The sequence below is a fragment of the Pyxicephalus adspersus genome, chromosome 8 (assembly GCF_032062135.1).
Source record: "Pyxicephalus adspersus chromosome 8, UCB_Pads_2.0, whole genome shotgun sequence".
NCBI classification, from domain to species: domain Eukaryota; kingdom Metazoa; phylum Chordata; class Amphibia; order Anura; family Pyxicephalidae; genus Pyxicephalus; species Pyxicephalus adspersus.
The window spans coordinates 44560433-44582913 of NC_092865.1; the positions used below are offsets into that span (position 1 = coordinate 44560433).

The window sequence follows — 22481 nt, forward strand, 5'->3', positions numbered from 1 at the left end:
GGATTGTTCCCTATACACCTGTATATATCCCACAGTAGGGATTGTTCCTTATACACCCATTTATATCCCACTGTAGGGATTGTTCCCTATACACCTAAATATATCCTACTGTAGGGATTGTTGCCTATACACCTGTATTCTCTTTGGTAATGTATTGCCTACCTGTCCTCACTCTAAGAATATGTGTCTCACTGTCTCCCTTTCTCTCCTCACAGGGTGAAACACCCCAACATCCTACAGCTGATTGATGTGTTTGAGACAAAGAAGGAATATTTCATCTTCCTGGAGCTGTGAGTGAATTTTGTATTGTTTATAGTCTGACACCTCAATGTGGTTATCAGGGACCTTCCCAACATACAGCAACCCTTCGCCCCACCAAAATGTAACTACCACAATGACACAGCTAGAGGGCGCCACTGCTCTTTTTCTCCATCTTCACCATCCCTCTTCCTGAGGCTCCCTGTTCTCTCTTGTCCTATCAGTGTATGTCCATGTATGCCTAACCCTATCCCAGCACCTGAAACATGTTAGGATGGCAGACGGATGCAATATAATAGATGCCTATTACCGGACATTGGTGGCCTCCTATATGCGGGTCATTCACACAGAGTGTTTGTAGTGTTTCTCTTTGCACAGAGTTAAGGAGTTCCTTATTTTGTGGATATTAGCCATTAGGTATAATGGCAATATTCTGATCACCCCATCATGTGACCTGGGTATAACTGAAGTGTGAGCAGGGTGTGAATCCGATGAGCACTGAGCTCACATTCCCCATTAATATGACGGCTGCATTGCAGCAGCGTCCCCAGACTCCGATGTTCTTTTCTGCCATCAACAAAGCTGAAATAAACTTTGATGAAGCAGAGACGTGAAATGTGAAGCTTCCGTCCCCCCATCAATCCATGTTTTATTGATTTTCTCCCTGGAAGAAGGGGTGGGGGGTTTAATGGAGAGCTGCGGAGTTAATGATTGCCCCTGTTTATTAGATGACCGGGGCTGGGGGTTTGTGGGGGGAATACATGTGCACAAGCTTTATTCTTCCCCTACATCCCATTATGAACATATATGCATGTTTTTTCGTTTTTTCTGGAGGGGGGGTCCAATACACGTGCACAAACTTTCTCCCTCTACATCCATGTGTATCAGTTGCAGGTTTTCAAGGGATGGAGTGGGGGGTTATAGGCACATAAGCTTTATTCTTCGCCTACACCCCACAAAGCTCATGTAGATCTTTTGTGCCATGGTGTGTGCCATGGTGATATATGAGGTGGTGCCAGGCTGTCAGGCTGCTTTCTTCTGTACGTGGGGTAGGGTTGCCGGGGGGTAAAAATGATACTAAACACCAATTTCATTAATAGAAAAATGATCATAATGATGCTAGAAAGGGGAAATCTTTGTGAATGGACTGGTGAGGAAAGTTGGGGAGTCCCTGCACACTGACTGGTGATATGGGGGGCATATTGCTGACAATGGGGGCCCCGGGACCAATCCCTGCAATACTTATAGCCTCAGGATACCTCCACAATCCTGAAGGGCTTGAAGTTCAATGTATCATTTTAGAAGCGCTATAATGTCCTGTAAGGTTTAGACCAATCAAACGTGAAATTATTTCTGATTGGCTGTTGTGGGTTAGGTGGTTAATATTCGATGCTGATAGCAATGGTAGAATTATAGCAGAGCTTTGGTTGGTCCCCTTGGCCATCAGTGTCTTTACTCCCTGGGTAGCATGGTGTCTGGGTGCTGATCACTGTTGCCTTGCAGCGTTGGGGTCCTAAGTTTAGCCCACCTTGTATATCTGTCTGATCGTAGAATCTGAGCAGCGCTGGGCCTGGTTGGTATTTGGATTGGAGACTGCTGGGAATATCCACTGCTGCAGGCTATGTGTTTAGAGTCCTATGAGAGGAAAGCTTTGCAGATGGCAGAAAAACAAATTCCCGGGTTTTAAAGAATCAGATACTTTGAGGTTGATTTACTAAAAAAATTCAGACTGTTCACTTAGCAAAGTGGATTATCTCATTGTGAAAGATGTTTCAATTAGGTTAGGAAATAAGGTTAAACACCACAACCGTCCAATCACATGCAAGCAAAAATGTTGTTTTTTATATTTCCTAGCTGATGATTGGGTGTTCCTTGCAAAGTAAAATGTTTCCATATTCACTAAGCTAAGTATTCTTTGCACAGAGAAAATTCCCTTTTCCTAGTGAACACCCCAAATTTTGTTTAGTAAATCAGCCCCTTTAATTGTTAGGATATCCAATAAACTTGGAAATACAGAAGACAATTCTTGCTGTTATTTTTTATAAACTCGTAAATTTGTGCCGCATAACCAGGTAAAGCAGTCAGCACCCCAGGCTGTCTTATTTCGGTGTTCCACTGCAGCACTTATAAAATTCCAATCATGTCCAGTGCAGTCAGAGCTCATTCAGAAAAAGCTGCAAGTGGAATCAGAAGTCTTGCAGCATTTGATATATTCTTGTGGACAGGAAATTGTCAATCTTTGTGTTATCTGGTATCCAGCAGCACTCTAATTCCTGGAGCTGCAACACATAGGCGCATTGCAGTCTCAGAACATTTGCTGCCTCTGGGACTGGGAGAGTTACACAGAGCTAGGGCGACACACAGTGGTAGAATTGAGAATTGCATCTGATATACAAAGCTACATAGTAGCAGCAAGTCACATCAGTCCACTGCTCAACCCTAACAATCCAAAATTGACAACTCTGAAATTGACAGCTGGATCCCTATCACCACCCAAAACATAAAATAATAAATTAGAATGTACTTACTTTAGGCTTGATAACAATGGCTCTGTCTGATATATATCTTGTTGCCAGTCAGGAAACTTGTTATTTGTCATGTCCCGGGTACCTATCCACCATCAGAGACATTCATTCTCCAGGTGGCAGTAGCAGTGGCAGTTCCAGGCATGAAAGGTCACTGATCCAGCAGAGCTCTGCCCTGGAATTAGTACTACTTCTAAAAGTCAGACAATAGCAGGTGATTGGGGGCTTCAGCTGTGACAAATAACAGCCACCATGACATGACAGGATCTCTTTAATATTATAGACTTCAATCTGTGTTGCAGTTCCAGTGATTGAGGGGTGGTAATTATAAAATGCCCTCACACGCTTACATGAATCATCTTTTTTCAAAGAATATTTTACGTAGCTTCCTAAATGAGATGAGACTTTACTGTCTTCTACCATCCAATCATTTGCAAGGAACAAATCCTATTTTTTTTTTAGATTTCCTTGCAAGTCATTGGATATCCTTTGCAAAGTGAATCACCAAATTCACTAACTTCTCTTGCACAATGATTATTCACCTTGCTAAGTGAACATCTAATAGCCCTTTATTAAATTACCCCAATAATAGAGAACTGTGTATAGGTGGTTTCTGATTGGTCAGCCAAATGTTACCTTTATTCCTGGTAACAATCCAGCTCTGATGGTACCTGGCATGTTTTCCCATTCTGAAGGCCAAGCTTCTGGGTCAGAATCAGATATTCTCTTTAATGTTCTGGGAGGCATCACTGACCAATAGAGATTCTCGGATGGTAGGAGGAAGTTCAAGTCTGACAAAAAAGTTGTAAATTATTTTTAGGTTTTTGTTGTCTCATGAGTGTTGGCCTGAAGGTCCCCAACACCTCCGGGGTTATCAGAATGATCTGCATTATTGTTCTGCATTGTGATAAAAGGTTCACATTTACATATCAGTAGGAGGCCATGCCCTGGATTATGAAGCTGCCACCATGTTTACATTCCTGTGGAATAAAAAGGTTCACTTTTAGGTCATTGAAAGTAGATTCTTCTTGTCTAACATTCCATAGTAATAAGATTTCCCCTCCCTGAGAACATTCCATGCCTGGATGGACAAGTTCTAATTATAATGAGGAATCTCTATTGACATGCGGTGAGGAGCCAGGAAGCTGAGTGACAGAGATGGCACAGGAGATGAGGGAAGGTCTTTGCTCCAGGCAGGTGAATGATCATCCTGAGTCCAGGAATCCCTCCGGCTTCCTTCCCTTTCCATAAGCTGCTCTCCAACTGTTCCTGAGTGTGTAGTAAACACAGCTATTGTCATGCAGATCCGTGTCACTCATAACTGAATGGAGGTCAATCTAAGTCTCTTGTCTTTGATCATCCAACAATGGACACCAAAGCCGGCTTCATTCACTGCTAGAAGCCATTCAATAAATATACGGGCCAATTCACTGTGCACTCATCCATCTTAGGTCTCTCGGGAGCCGCCAAGGATATTAATGGGTGTGCAGAAATAGTTACACCTTTATTTAGATTTTACTAGGGAAAGGAACAATTTCAGAGAGGTTCCAATTACATTATTGTATCACAGATCTGAAAGTCATTTTTATTGTTTCATATTTTATTTGCATTCTGTTTCCTAATTTCGTGTACACATATGTAGATAACTGATATTGACTACCTGTATGTTCAACAAGTGCCATCATTTACTAACAGCTGATGAAATGCACCAAAATACAGGTTAAAACAACTGGATTTTTATTAAATCACTCTAAGCTTTAATCTCCATCTCACAGGCAATTGTTTAAGTGACAATGTAGTTTAAAGTATGTGTAAACCCAATCACTTAAATTTATTCTGTAACATATTGAATAGGACCTTCTATCTTCTACAAATTCTTATTACAATTAAAAAAAAGACATTTACAAGTCAATGTAGTCCAATGTGCAGGGAAAAGCTAAAGTTATAGAAGTTCTGCTTTAATGTAATTTCCAAAAAAAAGATTTTGATTATTTAGTTCGGTTCTCACACCTTTACTCTCAAATGTTTTTATTCTCCTGATATGATCCTGTTTGTTTGTTTATTTATCATACCTATACATAGGTATATGTAATATTGTTTTCTTAAAATGATTATACTAACATACTAATTGTCTGCATAGCAATCAATTAGAGATTCCCCATTTTTGTACACACTTCTTGCATCCAAATGTATTTGCTGCTTTACTTGAATTGTGTAGCTAGACAGCTCTTGGGCCCAATTGAGTTTCTTGGGCCCCTAGCAGTTTAATATGTCTGTAGTTTTGTCTTTTTATAGGAGGCATGTATAGTGCTGGAAGCAGTTGAGGTGTATACACAGAATTACCAGGTTTTTAAAGCTGAGCACATGTTACTGAGGTTGTCCCAGCTAATCACATTCATATGGACAACTTAACTCCTTTAGCAGCTTACAGATCCCTTCTGTGATAACAGAAAATCCTCATACTTTCTATTCTTGTATCCCTATCCTTGTATCTTCCACTTTGATGATTTTTATCCTAGTATCATGCATCATTGTATTTTCTAGCTTTGTATCTTCTATCTCTGTATGCTTATCCTTGTATCTTCTATCCTTCTATCTTCTTACATTGCCCCAGATAACATCTGTTTACTGTTTACTCCACATCCAGAGCTTCAGGCCGGGAAGTGTTTGACTGGATCCTGGATCAGGGTTATTACTCGGAGAAGGACACAAGTAATGTCATCCGGCAGGTCCTGGAGGCTGTGGCCTATCTTCACTCGCTATGTATTGTGCACAGGAACCTCAAGGTGAGGCACAAAATGAAGATTAGATGTCATGACCCCAGGTAGAGGGAAGGTGCTGAGACCTAGAAGGAGAAGGTGGAGATGGCCTCCAACCAAGGGTGCCCTAAGCTTCAGGATCATGTATGGAATGGACCCCATGTCTTGGCACAGTTTTGAGACCACAGTTTTGAGACCAAGGGAGTGGGAGACTGTATACTTTAGGTGTAAACCTCAGGTTCAAGAATTAAAAGGATATAAGGATACAAGGATATAAAGGCACTCATGTCCCAGGTAGAGAGGGCCCCATATTGAAGAGTAAGGAGGGCCCTGGGGGAAACCCTTTACCCCAGGGTAATGGGGGCCCCATGCCTCATGGTGAAGAAAGCCCCATGACCCAGGGTAAAGAGCACCTCATACCCTGACATCTCATACCCAGAAGTATCCCCAGAAAATTTTGTGCAGCAGTTTATTCAGACAAACTTTAATGTCTAGAACTTCCTAACACATTTTGTGCTTTTCTTTCTCCCCTTCCAGTTGGAGAACTTGTTGTATTATAACCGTTTGAAGAATTCTAAAATAGTCATCAGCGACTTTCATTTGGCTAAAGTGGAGACGAGTCTCATCAAAGAACCTTGTGGCACCCCTGAGTACCTGGGTGAGGACCCCAGCCTGTGACCCCTGCATGTGTCTCCCAGCTCCTCATTCATTTCCTCTTACCCTTTTATACACATTTGTCTCTCTTCAGCCCCAGAAGTGGTCGCACGTCAGCGGTATGGGCGGCCTGTTGACTGCTGGGCCATCGGAGTCATAATGTACATACTGTAAGACATTTCTTATTACCATGAGACATCTCTTTATGTAATAATAAATCTAAAGTCACGCAAATGTAATTGTAATGATAAAGAATCATTGGCATCTGAAGAACTGTTGGAGTACCGCCAGCCACCAATCAGGAGGATGACCACACATTCCATAGCCTACTATTTGCAGAATCTGTAGTCACTGCCCCACCTTCAATAAATAACACTCCTCCCCCTCCTATGTGCCCACCATGGCACCCCTTTCACTCCCTACCCATATATATACATACATACATACATATATTATCATATTATATAATCATATAGACTTCTTCTATCTATAGACATATAAAACATCTGTTACTCTTAGCAGCCAGTCAGAGGGTGTAAATCAGTGCTGACTATGGTTGCCTCAATCTGAGGCTCAGCCATGTAAGAATGATTCCCGGAGACATGGCCTTGTTTGTGGTTTCTGCTCCTCAGACTCTCCGGGAATCCTCCGTTCTATGATGAGATGGAGGAGGAAGATTACGAAAGTCATGACAAGAACTTGTTCCGGAAGATTCTACATGGCGATTATGAGTTTGATTCTCCATACTGGGATGATATTTCTCTAGCAGGTAAATGCCAAACCCAGAAGAAGATGAATAGCTGCAAATCATACATTATATATCACTGACAGGGAGAGGGGTTCTCTGTTTACTTAGGTCTTGTTTAGTTTGAAGTTTTTGTTTTTTTGAATAGGTTGGAGTATTTTGGCAGAAAGTTTAATATTTATTTTCCTTTATGGATATGTTGTAAATATTGTATGTTACACAATTGTCTATATGTCTGCTGTGAATCTTCCCTGACCTTATATTCCCTTGGCAGCCAAAGATCTGGTGTCCCGTCTGATGGAGGTGGACCAGGACCAGAGGGTGACAGCGGCAGATGCCATAAGTCATGAATGGTGAGGCTCCCATATTGTAATCTGCAATAAATATCCAGAACACAACATAACAGGACATACCAAGTAGAAGGCTGAATTCACAAAACTAACATGAGAAAGGATCAGGATCGGTGTGCCGAGGTGCTTTTGTTACCCTCAGACTCGTTTTGAAGTCCCAGACAAGTCTATAGGAATGAAAATTCAGCTTAATTCAGGTGAAGAGCTGGTTACAGAGTTACATAGTTAGGTAGCAAAACAACAAAAGTCAATCAAATTCAACCACCGGGGAAATAAATTGCTCCCAGATAAAACCCTATGGACAAAATTGATCCATCGGAAGGAAAAATAAATCCCTTATAAAAAACATTCACCTGTCAATAAATCCTAATGATCTCAGAAGCATCTCCCAATGATTCTTTTGATCCGGAGCTCATACACACACAGATCTTGTTTTAGTCATGTGAGGTGTTCGCTTTGTGAATTGTGTCCACAATGTAGTCCTATTAATGTGCTGGGCCAGCCGAGATCCGCCAGTCATTTCTCCTCGATCTGGGGACGTCATTGTGTCATCTAAGGGGATTGGGCTCCTCTATTGGTTTTTGTAACCACAATATCATTTATGTGTTTCAGGATTTCAGGGAATGCGGCATCAGATAAAAACATCAAGGACGGGGTGTGTGCACAGATCGAGAAGAACTTCGCTAAAGCCAAATGGAAGGTAATAATTTGTAATCATGGCATGGGAAATGGTATATATCACTCATCCATAACTGATGTACAAATATATATAATAGACTTCTGAACACATCAGTATAACTTAGATAAATGAATTGGGTGTATAAGATGCAGTATACATAAATGTGGATAAGTTTGGTGGTACACCTCCACTAAAAAAAGAATTTATATTAATTGTGTTTGAAACTGACCAATGTATTGCTACTCATCTTTGCCTATTTTGTATTTCAAAACAATCAGAATTTTAATTCAACAGAATACTTAATAATTATAAAACAAATAAGAAAACAACAATAATGGGATCCCACAAGCAAATATTTTGTTACACAACTTTTACAGGCAATCACAGCGCACAACCCATTCCCAGAGCTCTCAGCGAGACATCTGCACCTGGCAGCGGGTAGTTTGGTCCATTCTTCCTACTCCGGCTGTGTTAGGTGTGAAGGTGCCACCTCCAGGGTACAGATTTCTGTTATTTCCAAAGGATTCAAGTTAGAACTGATAAAACCTCACTTCAAGATAGTACAGTGTTGTAATGTCAACCATTCTTGGGTGCTTTTACTGTGTTTGTGGTTATTATCTTGTTGATCCGTGACCTGTGTCTGAGACCTGAGACTCTGGGTAGTATATTTCTCCAGAATGTATTAAAATTCTGGAGATTTTATTGTTCCCAGCACAGACTCACCCTCTACCAGATGCAATAAAGCAGTTCCAAAACCAGACCTCCTCCATGTTTCATAGTAGGTGTGGTTTATTCTTCTCCCAATTTTCATCTGCGACCATAGCAGATATGACTTACAAAAAGTTTTCGTTGGGTCTCATCGGTTCAAAGGACATTCTTCTGGAAGTATTGTGGTTTGTCAATGTTCATTTCATCATTCAGTATTTTAGTATTCCAGTCCAGATTATTTATGCCTTTAAGTGCCTTATGATACCTTCTGGGTTCTGCGTCCCTCTGGGCCCTCCTAGGTCCTCTTCTATTTAAACCCACAGATGGTATGATCAAACCCTAGGGTGCATTGTCCTGGGAGTTCAGCTTGCATCACTATGGAAGTTGTCCTTGATTTTTTTCTATTGTTCTCACTGTACTTTTGTCCATTCTCGGGGTGAAGTCATCCAGCTGAGTCTTTTCCCAATGACCCCGCAGAGGGTGCAGTCAGACACTGATGGACATTGGCGTTCAACTTGTATAACTTTGGAAATTTCCATTTGCTTTTTGTCCACCCTTCTCACTAATCATCTGGTCATTTTGGGTTTTCTTATGGCCCAGTCCAGGGAGGGGGTTAGAGTCCCACAGACCTTAAACTTTTGTTTTAATATTTGTAGCTGTCTTAGAGTCATTGAGCTGCTTGGAGATGTTTTATAGCCTTTGTCTTGTCTACAATGTTCTCTCCGATCTCCCCACACATTTATCTGCTTTGCTTTCTGGGGTTCATATTCATGAGGAGACACCAAGCAGTAGAGTGTTGTCTTGTCTCTATGTAAGTGGGCTGAAATGGATTGGAGACGTGCGATACTAATCACTGTTAACAGTTATTCTCATCCAATCATTGCTGATCTTTTCTGGTGGCACCAACAAATATTTGTGTCCAGGCATGGCACAATGTCTTTATAAAATAGGTAACACTTTGGCCCTGATTTATCAAAGTTCTAGAAGGCTGGAGAGAATACAGTGAAGCTGGGTGATCCATAAAACCTGGAATGGATCTGGTCCAGGATTGAAAACATTTGCTAACAAATACCTAATGACCTTTAGGAAATCCATTCCAGGTTTGCTGGATTACCCAGCTGCACTGATGAAAGTGTATTCTCTCCAGCTGTAGAGAACTTTAATACATCAAGGTCTTTATCTCTTTTTACACTTTGCTTTGCTGTATTCCATACCATATCAGAAGCATGTAGGTGGCCACAGGACATGTGCTTTGATTTCTGCACTTTTCAGGAGACATGAGGACCTTTTTTATAAAGATGCCAACAAATTTATCCACAGCTGTATATATATAGCTCAGGCTTCCATGATCAGGGTATATTGATCAATATTGATTCTATATCAGAATCAGATTCTATGTAATGGAAACTATCGTCTCTCTCCTGCAAACCCGAAGAAAGGAGATTCTGTTACCTCTGAAACGGGTCAACATCCATCTGATAACAGAATACAATCACTTACACCTGATCACTTATCCATTAGTCTGTTTGGTCTCTTAATAGGGAAATCCTGATTTGGACCCTGCAAATTTCCTCATCATCAGAACTTCAGAGGTCCTTCAGATTCACCTTTCCATCCAAACCTTTAATTTATATTTGATAACAGGTTCATTGCCTGAACTCAATTTTTTTATTGAAATTTGAAGTCACAAAAAAGTTATTTTAGGAGCTGGGGAGACACTGGAAACTTCCAGCAAAATGTGCTCATCTGTTGAAGTTTTGCAGCTGTCTGTAGAAGCAGCTGCAGCCATTGAGACCCTGCGATGCCCCCCAATGTAATGAGGAATTATCACTAATCCAGCGGCATGCAGTCTGTGGTTATATAGCTGGTACATGAAGAGTTAATAATTACATACGTGTCCCAGCGTGCAGCACTAATTCTGGTATGATTTATGTACAATGAGACTGAAATCAGTTCAGTGGTGACACAAATATATATTCACATAATATAATATACATTCACATAATATATACATGAATACATTAACAAAATATAATATACATTCACATAATATATACATAAATACATTCACATGACTTTACATTCACCTAACATAATATATACATATATACATTCACATAAATACATTCACTCAACAATATATATACATAAATAAATTCACATGACATACATTCACATAACATATATTTACATAACATACATTCACATAATATACTTTCACATAACATGCATTTACATAACATTCACACAACATAATATATACTTAAATATATTCACATAATATACATTCACATTACATATTATCTACACATTATACATTCACATGACATAATATATACATGAATACATTCACATAACAAACATTCATACATTCACACAACATATTATACATTCACTTAACATATTATACATACATAACATATATTCATACAACATATTATATAAATAAATATATTCACATAACATACATTCACATGATATAATATATACATAATATACATTCACATAACATAATATATACATATAATATACATTCAGATGGCATACATTAACATGCATTTATACATTCACATAACATACATTCACATAATATACTTTCACATGACATACATTCACATAAACACATGAATATCTGGCGATTAGCACATCGTGAATTGGCTGTTTGAGCTCCCCGTGTTCTCGCTCTGATTAGCATTTTCATGGTTGCATGTCTTGGTTGTCAGCATTTTATTGGAATTTGATTCCATTCTTCTTGCGCTTTGGATTCATGTTTTTCACATGAGGTGAAAGTTAAATTCTGCTGAGAGTCTTTGTAATATTTAAGAGGTTGGGCGCAGTGGTTTGATGCACATTTAACAAGCTCTCGTCTCAATTACCGACAGACTGAAAGATTAGTAGATTAGAATTCAGCAAAATGTTCAAAGGGAAACTGAAAAGGTTTATATGAGGATCATTGTGTGATTCCTATACCGGGGGGGGGGGCAATCAGATACGATATGTCGGCATCAATACATTCCATACATTGCAGGACCAGAGATACCCCAACCCAACCCTGAGAAACTGGATCATTCAGAAAATCATTGTAAATCCAGTCAGTGACTTTGCCTTAGCTGAGATGGTGTCAGCAATCTGCTGCATTCAGGAGGGAGCATGGTGAGAGCAGTGACCACAGCTAAGATATAAATGATTGTGTCACCTCTGAGTGCTGGAAGTATATGGTGACCCTGGGTGATAAGTGAACAAACATAGTCCCATGAAGGCATTGTCAGGGGGAGTTCTATCATTTTCTGATGCTGTGGTGCTGTAAATGACAATGATTTGCTCCAGGCAGATTCCCCATATCAAGTCACACATTGCACAATGTTTCTGCTCAATGTGGATTTATTATACAAATGTTTTTTTCTTGGTAACAATAGAATGATATCAGTTTGTAGCGCCTCCCTCAGTATATGGGTCCAGTAAGGTGCCTCATCTTTCCACTTTTCACTTTCCAGAAAGCTGTGCGAGTGACCACCATGATGAAGCGGCTGAGGGCACCAGAACAGAGCGAATCGAAGACCCCATCTCCATCCATGGATAGCGAGAGGACGCCAGGCCTGACTACCCCGGCACCATCACCCGCCAGCACCCCAGCCGGAGAAACGCCATCCCCGCTCAGCCCCTCTCCTGATGGCACCGGATGAGGACCGGCTGAACTGCCGACACCCTACTCACCGTAGAGCATACCGTCATTACTCCCCCCCCCCCCCTCCACCGCGACGGCCTTCTCTGCAATCATGTCATTTGCATTTGCATCCCCAAGACGGGTCCTCATCAGATTGTGGTGCAGAGACCCCACTGTGTCCTGCTAGAGAGAATTGCAGCGCTGACCGCCATCGCATTTCCCCATTTACCCCTCCAGGCATTACTTCTTAACCCTTTAGTTGCTAGAGATCTACTGCACTGTTAGGCAGAACCCCAACACCCCTCCCCCCCCATCATAACCACATTCCACCCCTCTGCACCCTCCGCTAAAGTGGACCTGTCATCTCCAGCTAGAGCTTTTCTGATTTGTGTGTCTGAACCGACCTGAATATTCCCTGCAGAGATTTGTGGTCCTGGATAGTTTTCTGTCTGGGGGTCCCCAGTAATGGCTGCGCCCTGAGACCAGACTCCTGGTCACCCCTACGTAGTATACAGGTCCACTTTACAGCCCGGAGGAATCTCTTGTATATACATGGGCAGGCTTCTTTCCTCTTATTGCCCCTCTAATCAACCCTGTATTTACCCCTGCCCGGGGCAGATTATTCAGGCTGGTTGCCCCCTTTTTATTCCTTTTTGTGGGGGCACATAATGTACAGACCTTTACCCTGTGTTTTGTATGCTTTTCTTTCAATAAACGTGCTGCTTATCCCAATGTTTAGTGTGCTGAGACGGGTGACCTGGGCGTTGGGTGATGATTGGTGTGGACTCTTCTAGAAGTAATAAAAATTCGGGTCACATGACAAGCCACAAAATATACCCCCAGGCAGATATACAGCATTCTAACGCGTTTCACAGCCCTGAGCAACACTCACCCTATTTTGGGTCACTTCCAACAGGTGGAAACTCCTGAACTGGAAGATTTCTATACAGCACTGCTGATCCTATCACCCATCCCATGGCAACTATAGGATTTGCATTCTGACCACCCCAGTACTGGTGATGTGATAGGCACAGCGCCCCCCACAGGCTCTGCATCTCCCTTAGCCAGTGAAGCAGCAGCATTTCAGGTGTTGTTACATAACAGCTACATTTGATATCTTTGGTTTCAGCTCTGGCCGTCCATTATAAAACAAGCAGATGGGGATGAAAAGCCTGAACAGGGATTACAGATATTAAGTATTTCTTTATTTTGTTTGTTCTCTGGAGCTGCGGCTTAACCTGTTTTCTCAGCGTGCAGCCCCTAAAGGGGTTATTCTGAATACTGGGGGCAGCAATCTTCAACATCCAATCAGATCTGTTCACTTACTGATGTGATTAGAAAAATTATATTCTGGATTTAAATAGAAAGGAAAATCTCTGGAGGGGTAAAAACTCTGATGATTTTGGAGTCCCTCATTGCAGTTCTAATCACAGATAGTTATATTAACAGTGACTACTTAACAAACTGTTGGAAAATATAGCATAAAGAGTGCTGGAGTCGGGGGTAAAATATGTACTTAGAATGCAGAGGTCAGGAGAATAAACACACAGAGTGCAGGAGTGAACAATGCACAGGAGTTGGACATGTACAACATAATCTACATAATGCTCAGAGTGCAGGGCTCAAGACAGGAGTGTGTAATGTACTAGGCACAGGGTTCAGTAGTGTGTGACAAACAGAGTGCAGGGGTCAGAAGAACATGATACACAGAGCGCAGGGTTTAGAAGTAAGTAACTAAAATCAAGGGAACATCATGGGCATATGAAGTGCAGGGGTCAGATTATAACCTAGAGAGTGCAGGAGATAAGAGTCTGTTAACACAGAAGTAACTCACAGAATGCAAGGATCATGGGTTATTATCCTGGAGAGTGCAAGGGTCAGGGATTCATAACCCAGAGAGTGCAGGGTTGAAGGATTCATAACTCAGAAAGTGCAGGGGTCAGGAATTCATAACCTAGAGAGTGCTAGAGATATGAGTGTATTAAACACAGAGTAAAACACACATTAGGTCACAGAGTGTAAGGATCAGGAATTCATACCACATAGAGTGCAGGGGTCAGGGATTCAAAACCCAGAGTGCAGAGGTCAGGAGATTATAACACAATGTGGGGGTAGTAAGTAACTCACCAGTCAGGCATCAGATATTCATAAACCAGGGAGTGCCGGGTCAGGGATTCATAACACACAGGGTGCAAGAGTCAGAAAAATATGATACACAGAGTGCAGGGGTTAGATTATAACCTAAAGAGTGGAGCTGATATGAGGGGGATCAGGGGTCAGGGATTCATAGCACACAGTGCAGGAGTCAGGAGTGTGATGTGCAGACAATAAGAGATAAGCAAAAAACTCCCCTCCCCAAAACAAATTCAGTATAGCTCTACCCCTACTACAATGCCCCCCCAAAAAAAACAAACTGACTAGACCTCTGATACAGGGGCAGTTTGGAGCGTAGGGAGGTCCTACCCTTGGTTGGGGCTTTTTATCTTGAGTCCTCCTTGAGGCCAGCAGCAGAAGGTGAGCACAAGAGTCATTAATGGGAGATTACAAAACATTTCCACCTAAAATTCTATTTGAACTTTTCACAGTTTATAACTCCATTCCAATCCTTCCAGCTTCCACTTTGGGGTCACAGTGCTGCAGGGGTTACCCTATGGGGAAATAGTTTCTGTGTCATTGGTAAACTGGTTCCAAGTTATGGAAAAGTCACCTTAAAATTTCCACCAATCAAATGACACAAAAATGTTCTGGGCCACCCTGGGCCTCTACTGTGCCACTTTCACATACAGGACACTCATTGCATATCCAATAGATCAGTTTTATTTTCATAACAGATACAGAACAATATAGAAGCCCAACTTCCAAAATTCCTGACAACATATAAAGAGAGTCATATATAGAGCTGTCACAAACACTGGGAAGGAAGGGTTTGGCCACAGAGCTTACAACCTAAAATGGAGAAGAGACCAAAAAAATGGTGCAGGGAACCATTGTCTCAGGCCGGGTCTGCATCTGTTCCATGGCCGGCTGTAGCTTTGCTCTGATGTTTCTGTTGAAAAGTAAAGGATTTTCAGATTCGACCGATGTTATATTTCATGTGTTCCATGTTCTGATCCATCACCTGTCTGTCTGGGGCTCTGTATGAAGATCTGTTGTTTGCTTCTTCCAATATGCTTAATGATTTCCATGGGGTGTACTTACCTTTTCACATGACTATAATGACCCCCCTGGGGCTCTGTGAGTGGTGACACTGATGGGGAACAATGAGCCCTCCTTCTCTGCAAACAGCTCAGATTTATATATAGACGGAATATTTCCGGTGACCTCCATACATGTATTACTGTCACAGCTGAGACACCGAGAATCTGCAACTCACCCAGCCCAATCTGATCAATGTGACCACAGAACACACTATACATCTGATGTAAACATGTCATATTAACACACCGGCCTGTGACACAGAATACACGCAATGTATGAAATGAGGGTAATTGTCACTTTCTCACAATCCTCAGGAGAATTGACAGAGATAGAAACTCTCAGATTTCCATAAATTCAGTTTTTTTTGGATTTTTAGGATTTGGGGGGGATGTTTATAAGAAATCCCCTGCAGCTCGGATCTGATGAACCATGGGATGAGAGCTGAGCCTGACCCATCAGAGGTCCATCCAGGCCATGGTGCACCACCTGACCACCGCAAGGTCCACCCAGGCCCTAATGCACCATTTTACCACCAAGAGGTACATCCAGGCCATGGTGCACCACCTGACCACACAGAGGTCCATCCAGGCCTTGGTGCACCACCTAAGCACCGTGAAGACCATCCAGGTCCTAATGCACCACCTGACTACCCAGAGGTCCATCCAAGCTTTGATGTACCAATTTACCACACAGAGGTCAATCCAAGGTTTGGTGCACCACCGGACCACACAGAGGTCCATCCAAGCCTTGGTGCACCACCTGACTACCCAGTGGTCCATTCAGGCTCTGGTGCCCACCGGACTGCTCAGAGGTCCATCCATGGCGAGGTGCATCACCTGACCCCATAGCAGGCTATCCAGGCCCTAATGCACCACTTTACCACCCAGAGATCCATCCAGGCCTTGGTGCACCAACTGACTGCCCAGAGGTCCACCCAAGGATTGGTGCATCACCTGACCCCTCAGAGGTCCATCCAGGCCTTGGTGCATCACCTGACTGCATTGAGGTTCATCCAGGCCTTTGTGCACCGTTAGACCACCCAGAGGTCCATTGAAAGTTCTGTGCACCACCTGACCACTCAGAAGTCCATCTAGGCCCTGGTGCTGCTCTACAATCCTCTGCATTCATTGCTCACCTCCTTATTTGGGAACACCTTTCACCTGTGTGTGGTGCAGGACACAGACACACTCCCTGCAGGGCCCTCGCTATCTCTCATACACACAAATCTGATATCCTGACTACCACCAATGAGATTTAGCCCTTCAGAAGAGTGAATGTGATTGGTGAAACAGGAATCAGAAAGTGAATATTAAACAGCACTGACTTCAGAACGTTCTCTCCTGGTGACCCTTTGAGGGGCTCTCTGGAATCTGCACTGACATTAAACTTAGATTTAGGAGAACTTTCTAACATCACACAACTGCAGAGTTTGCTGGATATCATTGTCCAGGAGTCACCCAGACTAATGATGGCCATATCAGATTTAGTCAATCAATCAAATCAATCAATGTGACTAGCAGACAATCAATTGGTCTAATAGGAGAAAAGATGATCCTATAAGCACAAGATCCAGAACTAGACCAAACAGAAATCTCACTCCACTTCTGGTACAATTAGCTAAAGTTTTCCACCCCGAAAGTTTGCTGTTCTTTCTATTCTACACACAATATCAATATCACTTGCAACCACTGACATTTAGAATTAATTTAATTAATTAATTGGACTGCCCAAAGGAACAGAAAAGTCAGCCTGCTTATCAGCGGTGTCTGCAGAGATCTCAGACATCTGAAATGAAGATTCTCCAATCCAGTTGGCCAGATCAGATTGTGACCCATCTGTCAGATCAGCCCTCACATCCTATTCTTCTGCTTTGTTACCCTACCTGTGGATACAAAATCCTGGTAAAAGTTTTGTCTTTGTACTGCTGCAGTTACCCCCCAGTGCCCAGCAGCTAAAATGGGGCTTTAGGAGTTCATCAAAATAGGCAGCAATATGCACAAAGTAATGACTCCTACCTGCCCTATCAGGAGACAGATATCATTGTTCTAGCTGCAGACATCAAATGAAAGTTAATACCTGATTGGTTGGACACATTTCAGCAGGCGACTCTTGTTTTAGTAAAAAAAAAAGGCAACATTAGAGAAACCAGGCAGAGACTTGTAGTATTTCCCTTTCCACCCACAAGGGGGCAGGATTGCTGCACTGTTCAGTAATCCTCCAGCAAGGACTGTGTTTTATTCATAGGAATCAGGTTTATTCTGTGCCATGAATATTTCCAGCAGAAAACTGGGACAAAGACTTCGGGAAGTTTCCTGAACTTCATATTGCCATCAGAATTATCCGCAGGAGCTATAGAACTGATAGAGGAGAAGAGAAAAGGAGACAATGTGTGGGGTCCCAGGCTTTAACTTGTGCCATGGGAGTATTGGAAGTATTGATCAGTGATGGGACAGAGTGAATGTTACCCCCTGAAGATGGTTGTCAGAGAGGAATCCAATGATTTATTAAAAGAGCAAAGTGCTCACCGAGCATAGTGAATAGGGTGAATCTGTGTTCACTTCTCTTATATTTCTATTCTTTTAAATATCAACTTATTCTTTCATATATTCACAGATTCAAGGAAAAATTCTCTTTTCTCACCCCACTCACATCTGAGCAAAGAGTCTGTATTATAATCCTGAAATATGAAACATAGGCGAGTCATAAATGTCATAACCAATACAATGCATCCAAGTTTGTGTTTGTTTCATCCCACCACTGATATCACCTATCATACATCCCCTTCTCCAAATGATGGAGTTGAGGTGTCTCCAGTGAAGCGTCCAGGTAATCCGCCATCATACAAAGACATTCCAGACAATTGTGCTCTTCCAGCCTTGTGGTCACAGTATGGTGAAGAGCTTTTTCTGTCCCCCCATGACTCTGCCCCAGGGTACAGAGCCAGCTCCATAAAGACAAGGGGTCACCAGTTTAGTGAAAATCCTTTTCTGTCCCCCCATGACTGTGCTCCCTGTACAGAACCAGCTCCATAAAGACATGGGGTCACCAGTTTGGTGTGAAGGAACTCAAGTGTCCTGCACAGAGCCCTGACCTCAACCCTACTGAATACCTTTGGGATGAATTGGAATGATGAGCCAGGTCTTCAACTCCACCATTAGCACCTGACCTCACAAATGGGGCGAAATCCCTACAAAAACCTAAAATCTTGTGGAAAGACTTCATGAAAGAGTGGAAGATGATATGGTGGCAACTTCATGTCAATGATCATGGAGAGGCAGACAAAAACTCTATAATAATAGCCATTGTTGGGGGGGGCCCTCAGTATTAATGGCCATTGCTGGGGGGGAGGCACAAAGTATTATTGGTCATTGCTGGGGGGGGCACTAAGTATTAGCCATGTTTTGGAATGTGATGTCCTCCAAGCTCCCACATGTGTGATAGTCAGGTGTATGCAGGCTATTTGCTTCCCATATTGGTAACAATATTTTTTTTTCTTTTATGGACAGTAACACTGATGGAACTTTATGAAACCTATTTTGTAAGCGGGTAATGAGTAGGAGGACACAGGAAGATGGGGGGGGGGGGGGATTGGGTTTCACCTGAACCTGTCATACAATGTCCTCATAGGGGAATGTTCTGCTCCAGGACCAGGCAGAGTGAATGTTCCAGCTTGCTTCATCCAGTAAATCTATGGTGAAGGTTGGGAGGTGACATCATAGGGTAGATGTGTCCCTTCATTCGGTGACACGGTGTAGGAGTTCTGTGTGATTTATACTCATCAGTCTGTACAGGAAGATCCACACTGGATGAATACCAAGAAGGAGCTTCACCAGGTGTGTTTGTGAAAGTCCAACAACGACCTCAAACTAGAAAAAGCCAAAAAGTGAAAAAACGATGGCTGGGAAAGCCAGAAATTGTTGTGTTTTGGTAGCCAAATCTCCACCCCTCTGATCCCTCCAATCCCTCCATCTGTCTATCTGCAGTATATGTACCTATCAATCAATCTATCTATCTGTCTATCTATCCAATATCTATCAGGTTCTCCGCCCTGACGCCTGGACTTTGCCCCCACCCCTATGTGCTCAGTATATACTTCAGTCCTCGGTCTCTCTGTACACAGATCAATCCATCAATCAATGTGTCATGGGGATCCCCCCTCCACCCATCCTCTGCCATTCCCTGTCCAGATTCATCCATCTTCCATGTTACCTGCAGCCATCAGATCTGTCTTATGTTACCTGCAGCTCCATTTATTCCTCCTATAGTGTCACTCTTATCTCAGTGTCACCCAATGTCCTCCATTATTATAGATCTCACTGACCTCAAGCGTCTGATCAGCCTCCCTCATCAGTGACACACAAACTGTCTGAGTGTGCCCAATCCATCACTAGACCAATCCTGACATTCCCCATCATCACATTTCTGGGAACTTTCCTCGCAATAAAGCAATAAAGCTGACATTCACCAAACAACTACTGCATGTGAATCTTCCTTCCTGTGTATATGCACCTCCTAAATTGTAAGCTCTTCAGGGCAGGGTATTCGCCCCCTCTGTGTCTGTCATTTGCAACCCTTGTTTAATGTACGGCGCTACGTAATATGTTGGAGCTATATAAATACCGTATAATAATAAATTTTTCACATAACAGTAATTGAATATCTACCAGAGAATGTTTGAACAAAGTCACCATGTGCTCCGTGTTCTTCCATCCGTAATATTCCTCTACCTGCCCTCATCTTGTACCGAGACACTTCCAGTCTGTTGATGTTTTTGTCTGCCAACCTCCTGCAATCACACTGTGCTGACTTAGGCATCCAGCCTCTGCTCATCCTGACTGCTGTACTTTGTGCCAATCCTGACTCTGAACCTAACTCTGCCAATCCTGAATCCTTTGACCAAACTCTAACCCCCCCCCCTCCCCAGGTTAATAAACTACGTGAATCTGTGCTAACTTCAATCGTGAAAAAGGAAAGTCTTGTTTTTCATTTTAATTTTCCTTGCACGTGATTAGACAAAATTTTCAAGGTTAATGTTCATTTGGATCGTCTTTGACAATTCATTATATCGTCAGAACATTTCCATAACAAAGAACTGCAACAATTAAAAACAACTTCTTATTTTGTGGTCTCCTGCAAAAATTAAATGATGGTTTAGGACTTTGGGGTATAAAGAGCAAATTTACCTTAACTTCTGTGCCCCCCAGCTCTTATGATGCATCAGTTTTGATTTGATCTACTGGTTGGGTAAGGGTCCTTGGAAACTGCAAATTAAAGGGGCCAATTGAATAGACCATTCGCCAATAGGCATTGTTCCAAAAGAAAAAGAGCCCGTGGGAGCAAGGAAAGGATGAGGGTAAACTTATTCTTTACAGGCTTATATTATTCCTAGAGTTATGCTTTAAGGATTCCCAGGATTCCTTCATTTCAGGACTTCTCACCTCCTACCTAGAGCGTAAAAATTTATACTTTTTGTGGGTTCCATGAGCTCCCCCAGATCTCACCCAGGTAAATCTTTGATTTATAACAACAGATAACCCATAAAATGATAATCAGGGTTCATTATAGGTGCTCGACACAGAGGGTGGAGAAGTTTTATATTTTGTCCTAAATAAAGTTGTTTCAGTGATTTGGGCAGTCTGTCCATCTGCTAAGTAAATTATGTGGGTGACATGAATCTGGTGTACAAGCATTGCTCATTCATAACTAAATATTGTGTTTTTGTCATTACCATTACCCATTACCCCCCTTGTGATCAGAATGTCCCCGGTAAGCCATTGTCAGCTGCGGCTGCTTCCGAATCCCCCAAATATCCTGATTATCCTCCTGTAGAACATTAGGTTCCTCTGGCCTCTGTCTTCCTGACCTTTCCGTGTTCCATTGCTACCCCATTCTTATCTCAAGGCAGCCTGGACCAGTAAGGGATGCATCCCATCCATATCCAATGTCAATGTCACCCCATCCTTATCTCTGCTCCTCCATGTCTGACTCTTCCGTGTTCCATTGCTACCCCATTCTTATCTCTACGCAGCCTGGACCACTAAGGGATGCATCCCACCTATATCCAATGTCACCCCATCCTTATCTCTGCTCCTCCATGTCTGACTCTTCCGTGTTCCATTGCTACCCCATTCTTATCCCTACGCAGCCTGGACCACTAAGGGATGCATGCCACCTCCCCCATCAAGTTCCACCCTATCCTCAGCCAGACTCCTCAATACCTGGGGGATGCTGCACTACCTGGGCCAATAAGGACTACACCCCCCTTCTTTTCCGAGATAGTGCCAAGTCCCCCTTCTAATCCAGTGTGACCTTGTCTTCTTCCTTGCTCCTCCATGTCTGCGAGATGATGAATCACCCCATTTGGACCTGGAACCCCCCATCTACGGTCACCCCAATCCTCAGCCCTGCTCAACCATGCCTTAGGCCTACACCCTCCCTTTCTCCCTATCCAGTGTCTGCCTCTTCCCTCCCTCCTTCATCTATTGATCTCACACTTTATCATCTGCAGACATCCAGACCTGGAAGACTTTGTGGTTTCTTCCAGAAGAAGATGAAAGTTGAAGGCAAAACGTCTCCCTCTGCCCTTGAAGGCGAACAGCTGAGGGAGAAGTAATAAGCCGAGGGCCTCTGGTTTATTTATCACATATACTTCTATAGTGCAAAGACACTCCAAGCAGCCAATTAACTCTCATCTGTACAGAGATGAAAGGTGACATCTGGTTGCTATGTGTTACCACACTTTTCACGTCAGCACTTTGATGTGCTTTATAAAAGGACCCCCAAAGCCAAGAAAAGAGCACGCAGACATGGAGCAGTTTACCAATAATATAATGTAACAATGAATTCTCTTCTGAAGTGGTGGAGAAGTTTCAAAACTCGTTTATGTCCAGTACAGGAGGAAAGAAAGAAAGAAAGAAAGAAAGAAAGAAAGAAAGAAAGAA

At 42.5% G+C, this 22481-nt stretch overlaps 1 protein-coding gene across 2 annotated transcripts in view; it reads left to right on the forward strand.

The window, feature by feature from the left end:
• CAMKV (CaM kinase like vesicle associated) overlaps positions 1-13074 on the forward strand; it is a 44111-nt gene extending 31037 nt beyond the window's left edge. For both annotated transcript variants that reach the window (XM_072420326.1, XM_072420328.1), the window contains exons 4-11: positions 216-290; positions 5431-5569; positions 6080-6200; positions 6291-6366; positions 6829-6965; positions 7216-7294; positions 7904-7991; positions 12173-13074. In XM_072420326.1, coding sequence (XP_072276427.1) covers positions 216-290; positions 5431-5569; positions 6080-6200; positions 6291-6366; positions 6829-6965; positions 7216-7294; positions 7904-7991; positions 12173-12361 — 904 coding nt within the window. In that variant the 3' untranslated portion in view covers positions 12362-13074. The remainder of the gene's footprint in view (positions 1-215; positions 291-5430; positions 5570-6079; positions 6201-6290; positions 6367-6828; positions 6966-7215; positions 7295-7903; positions 7992-12172) is intronic.
• The last annotated feature ends 9407 nt before the right edge of the window (positions 13075-22481 follow it).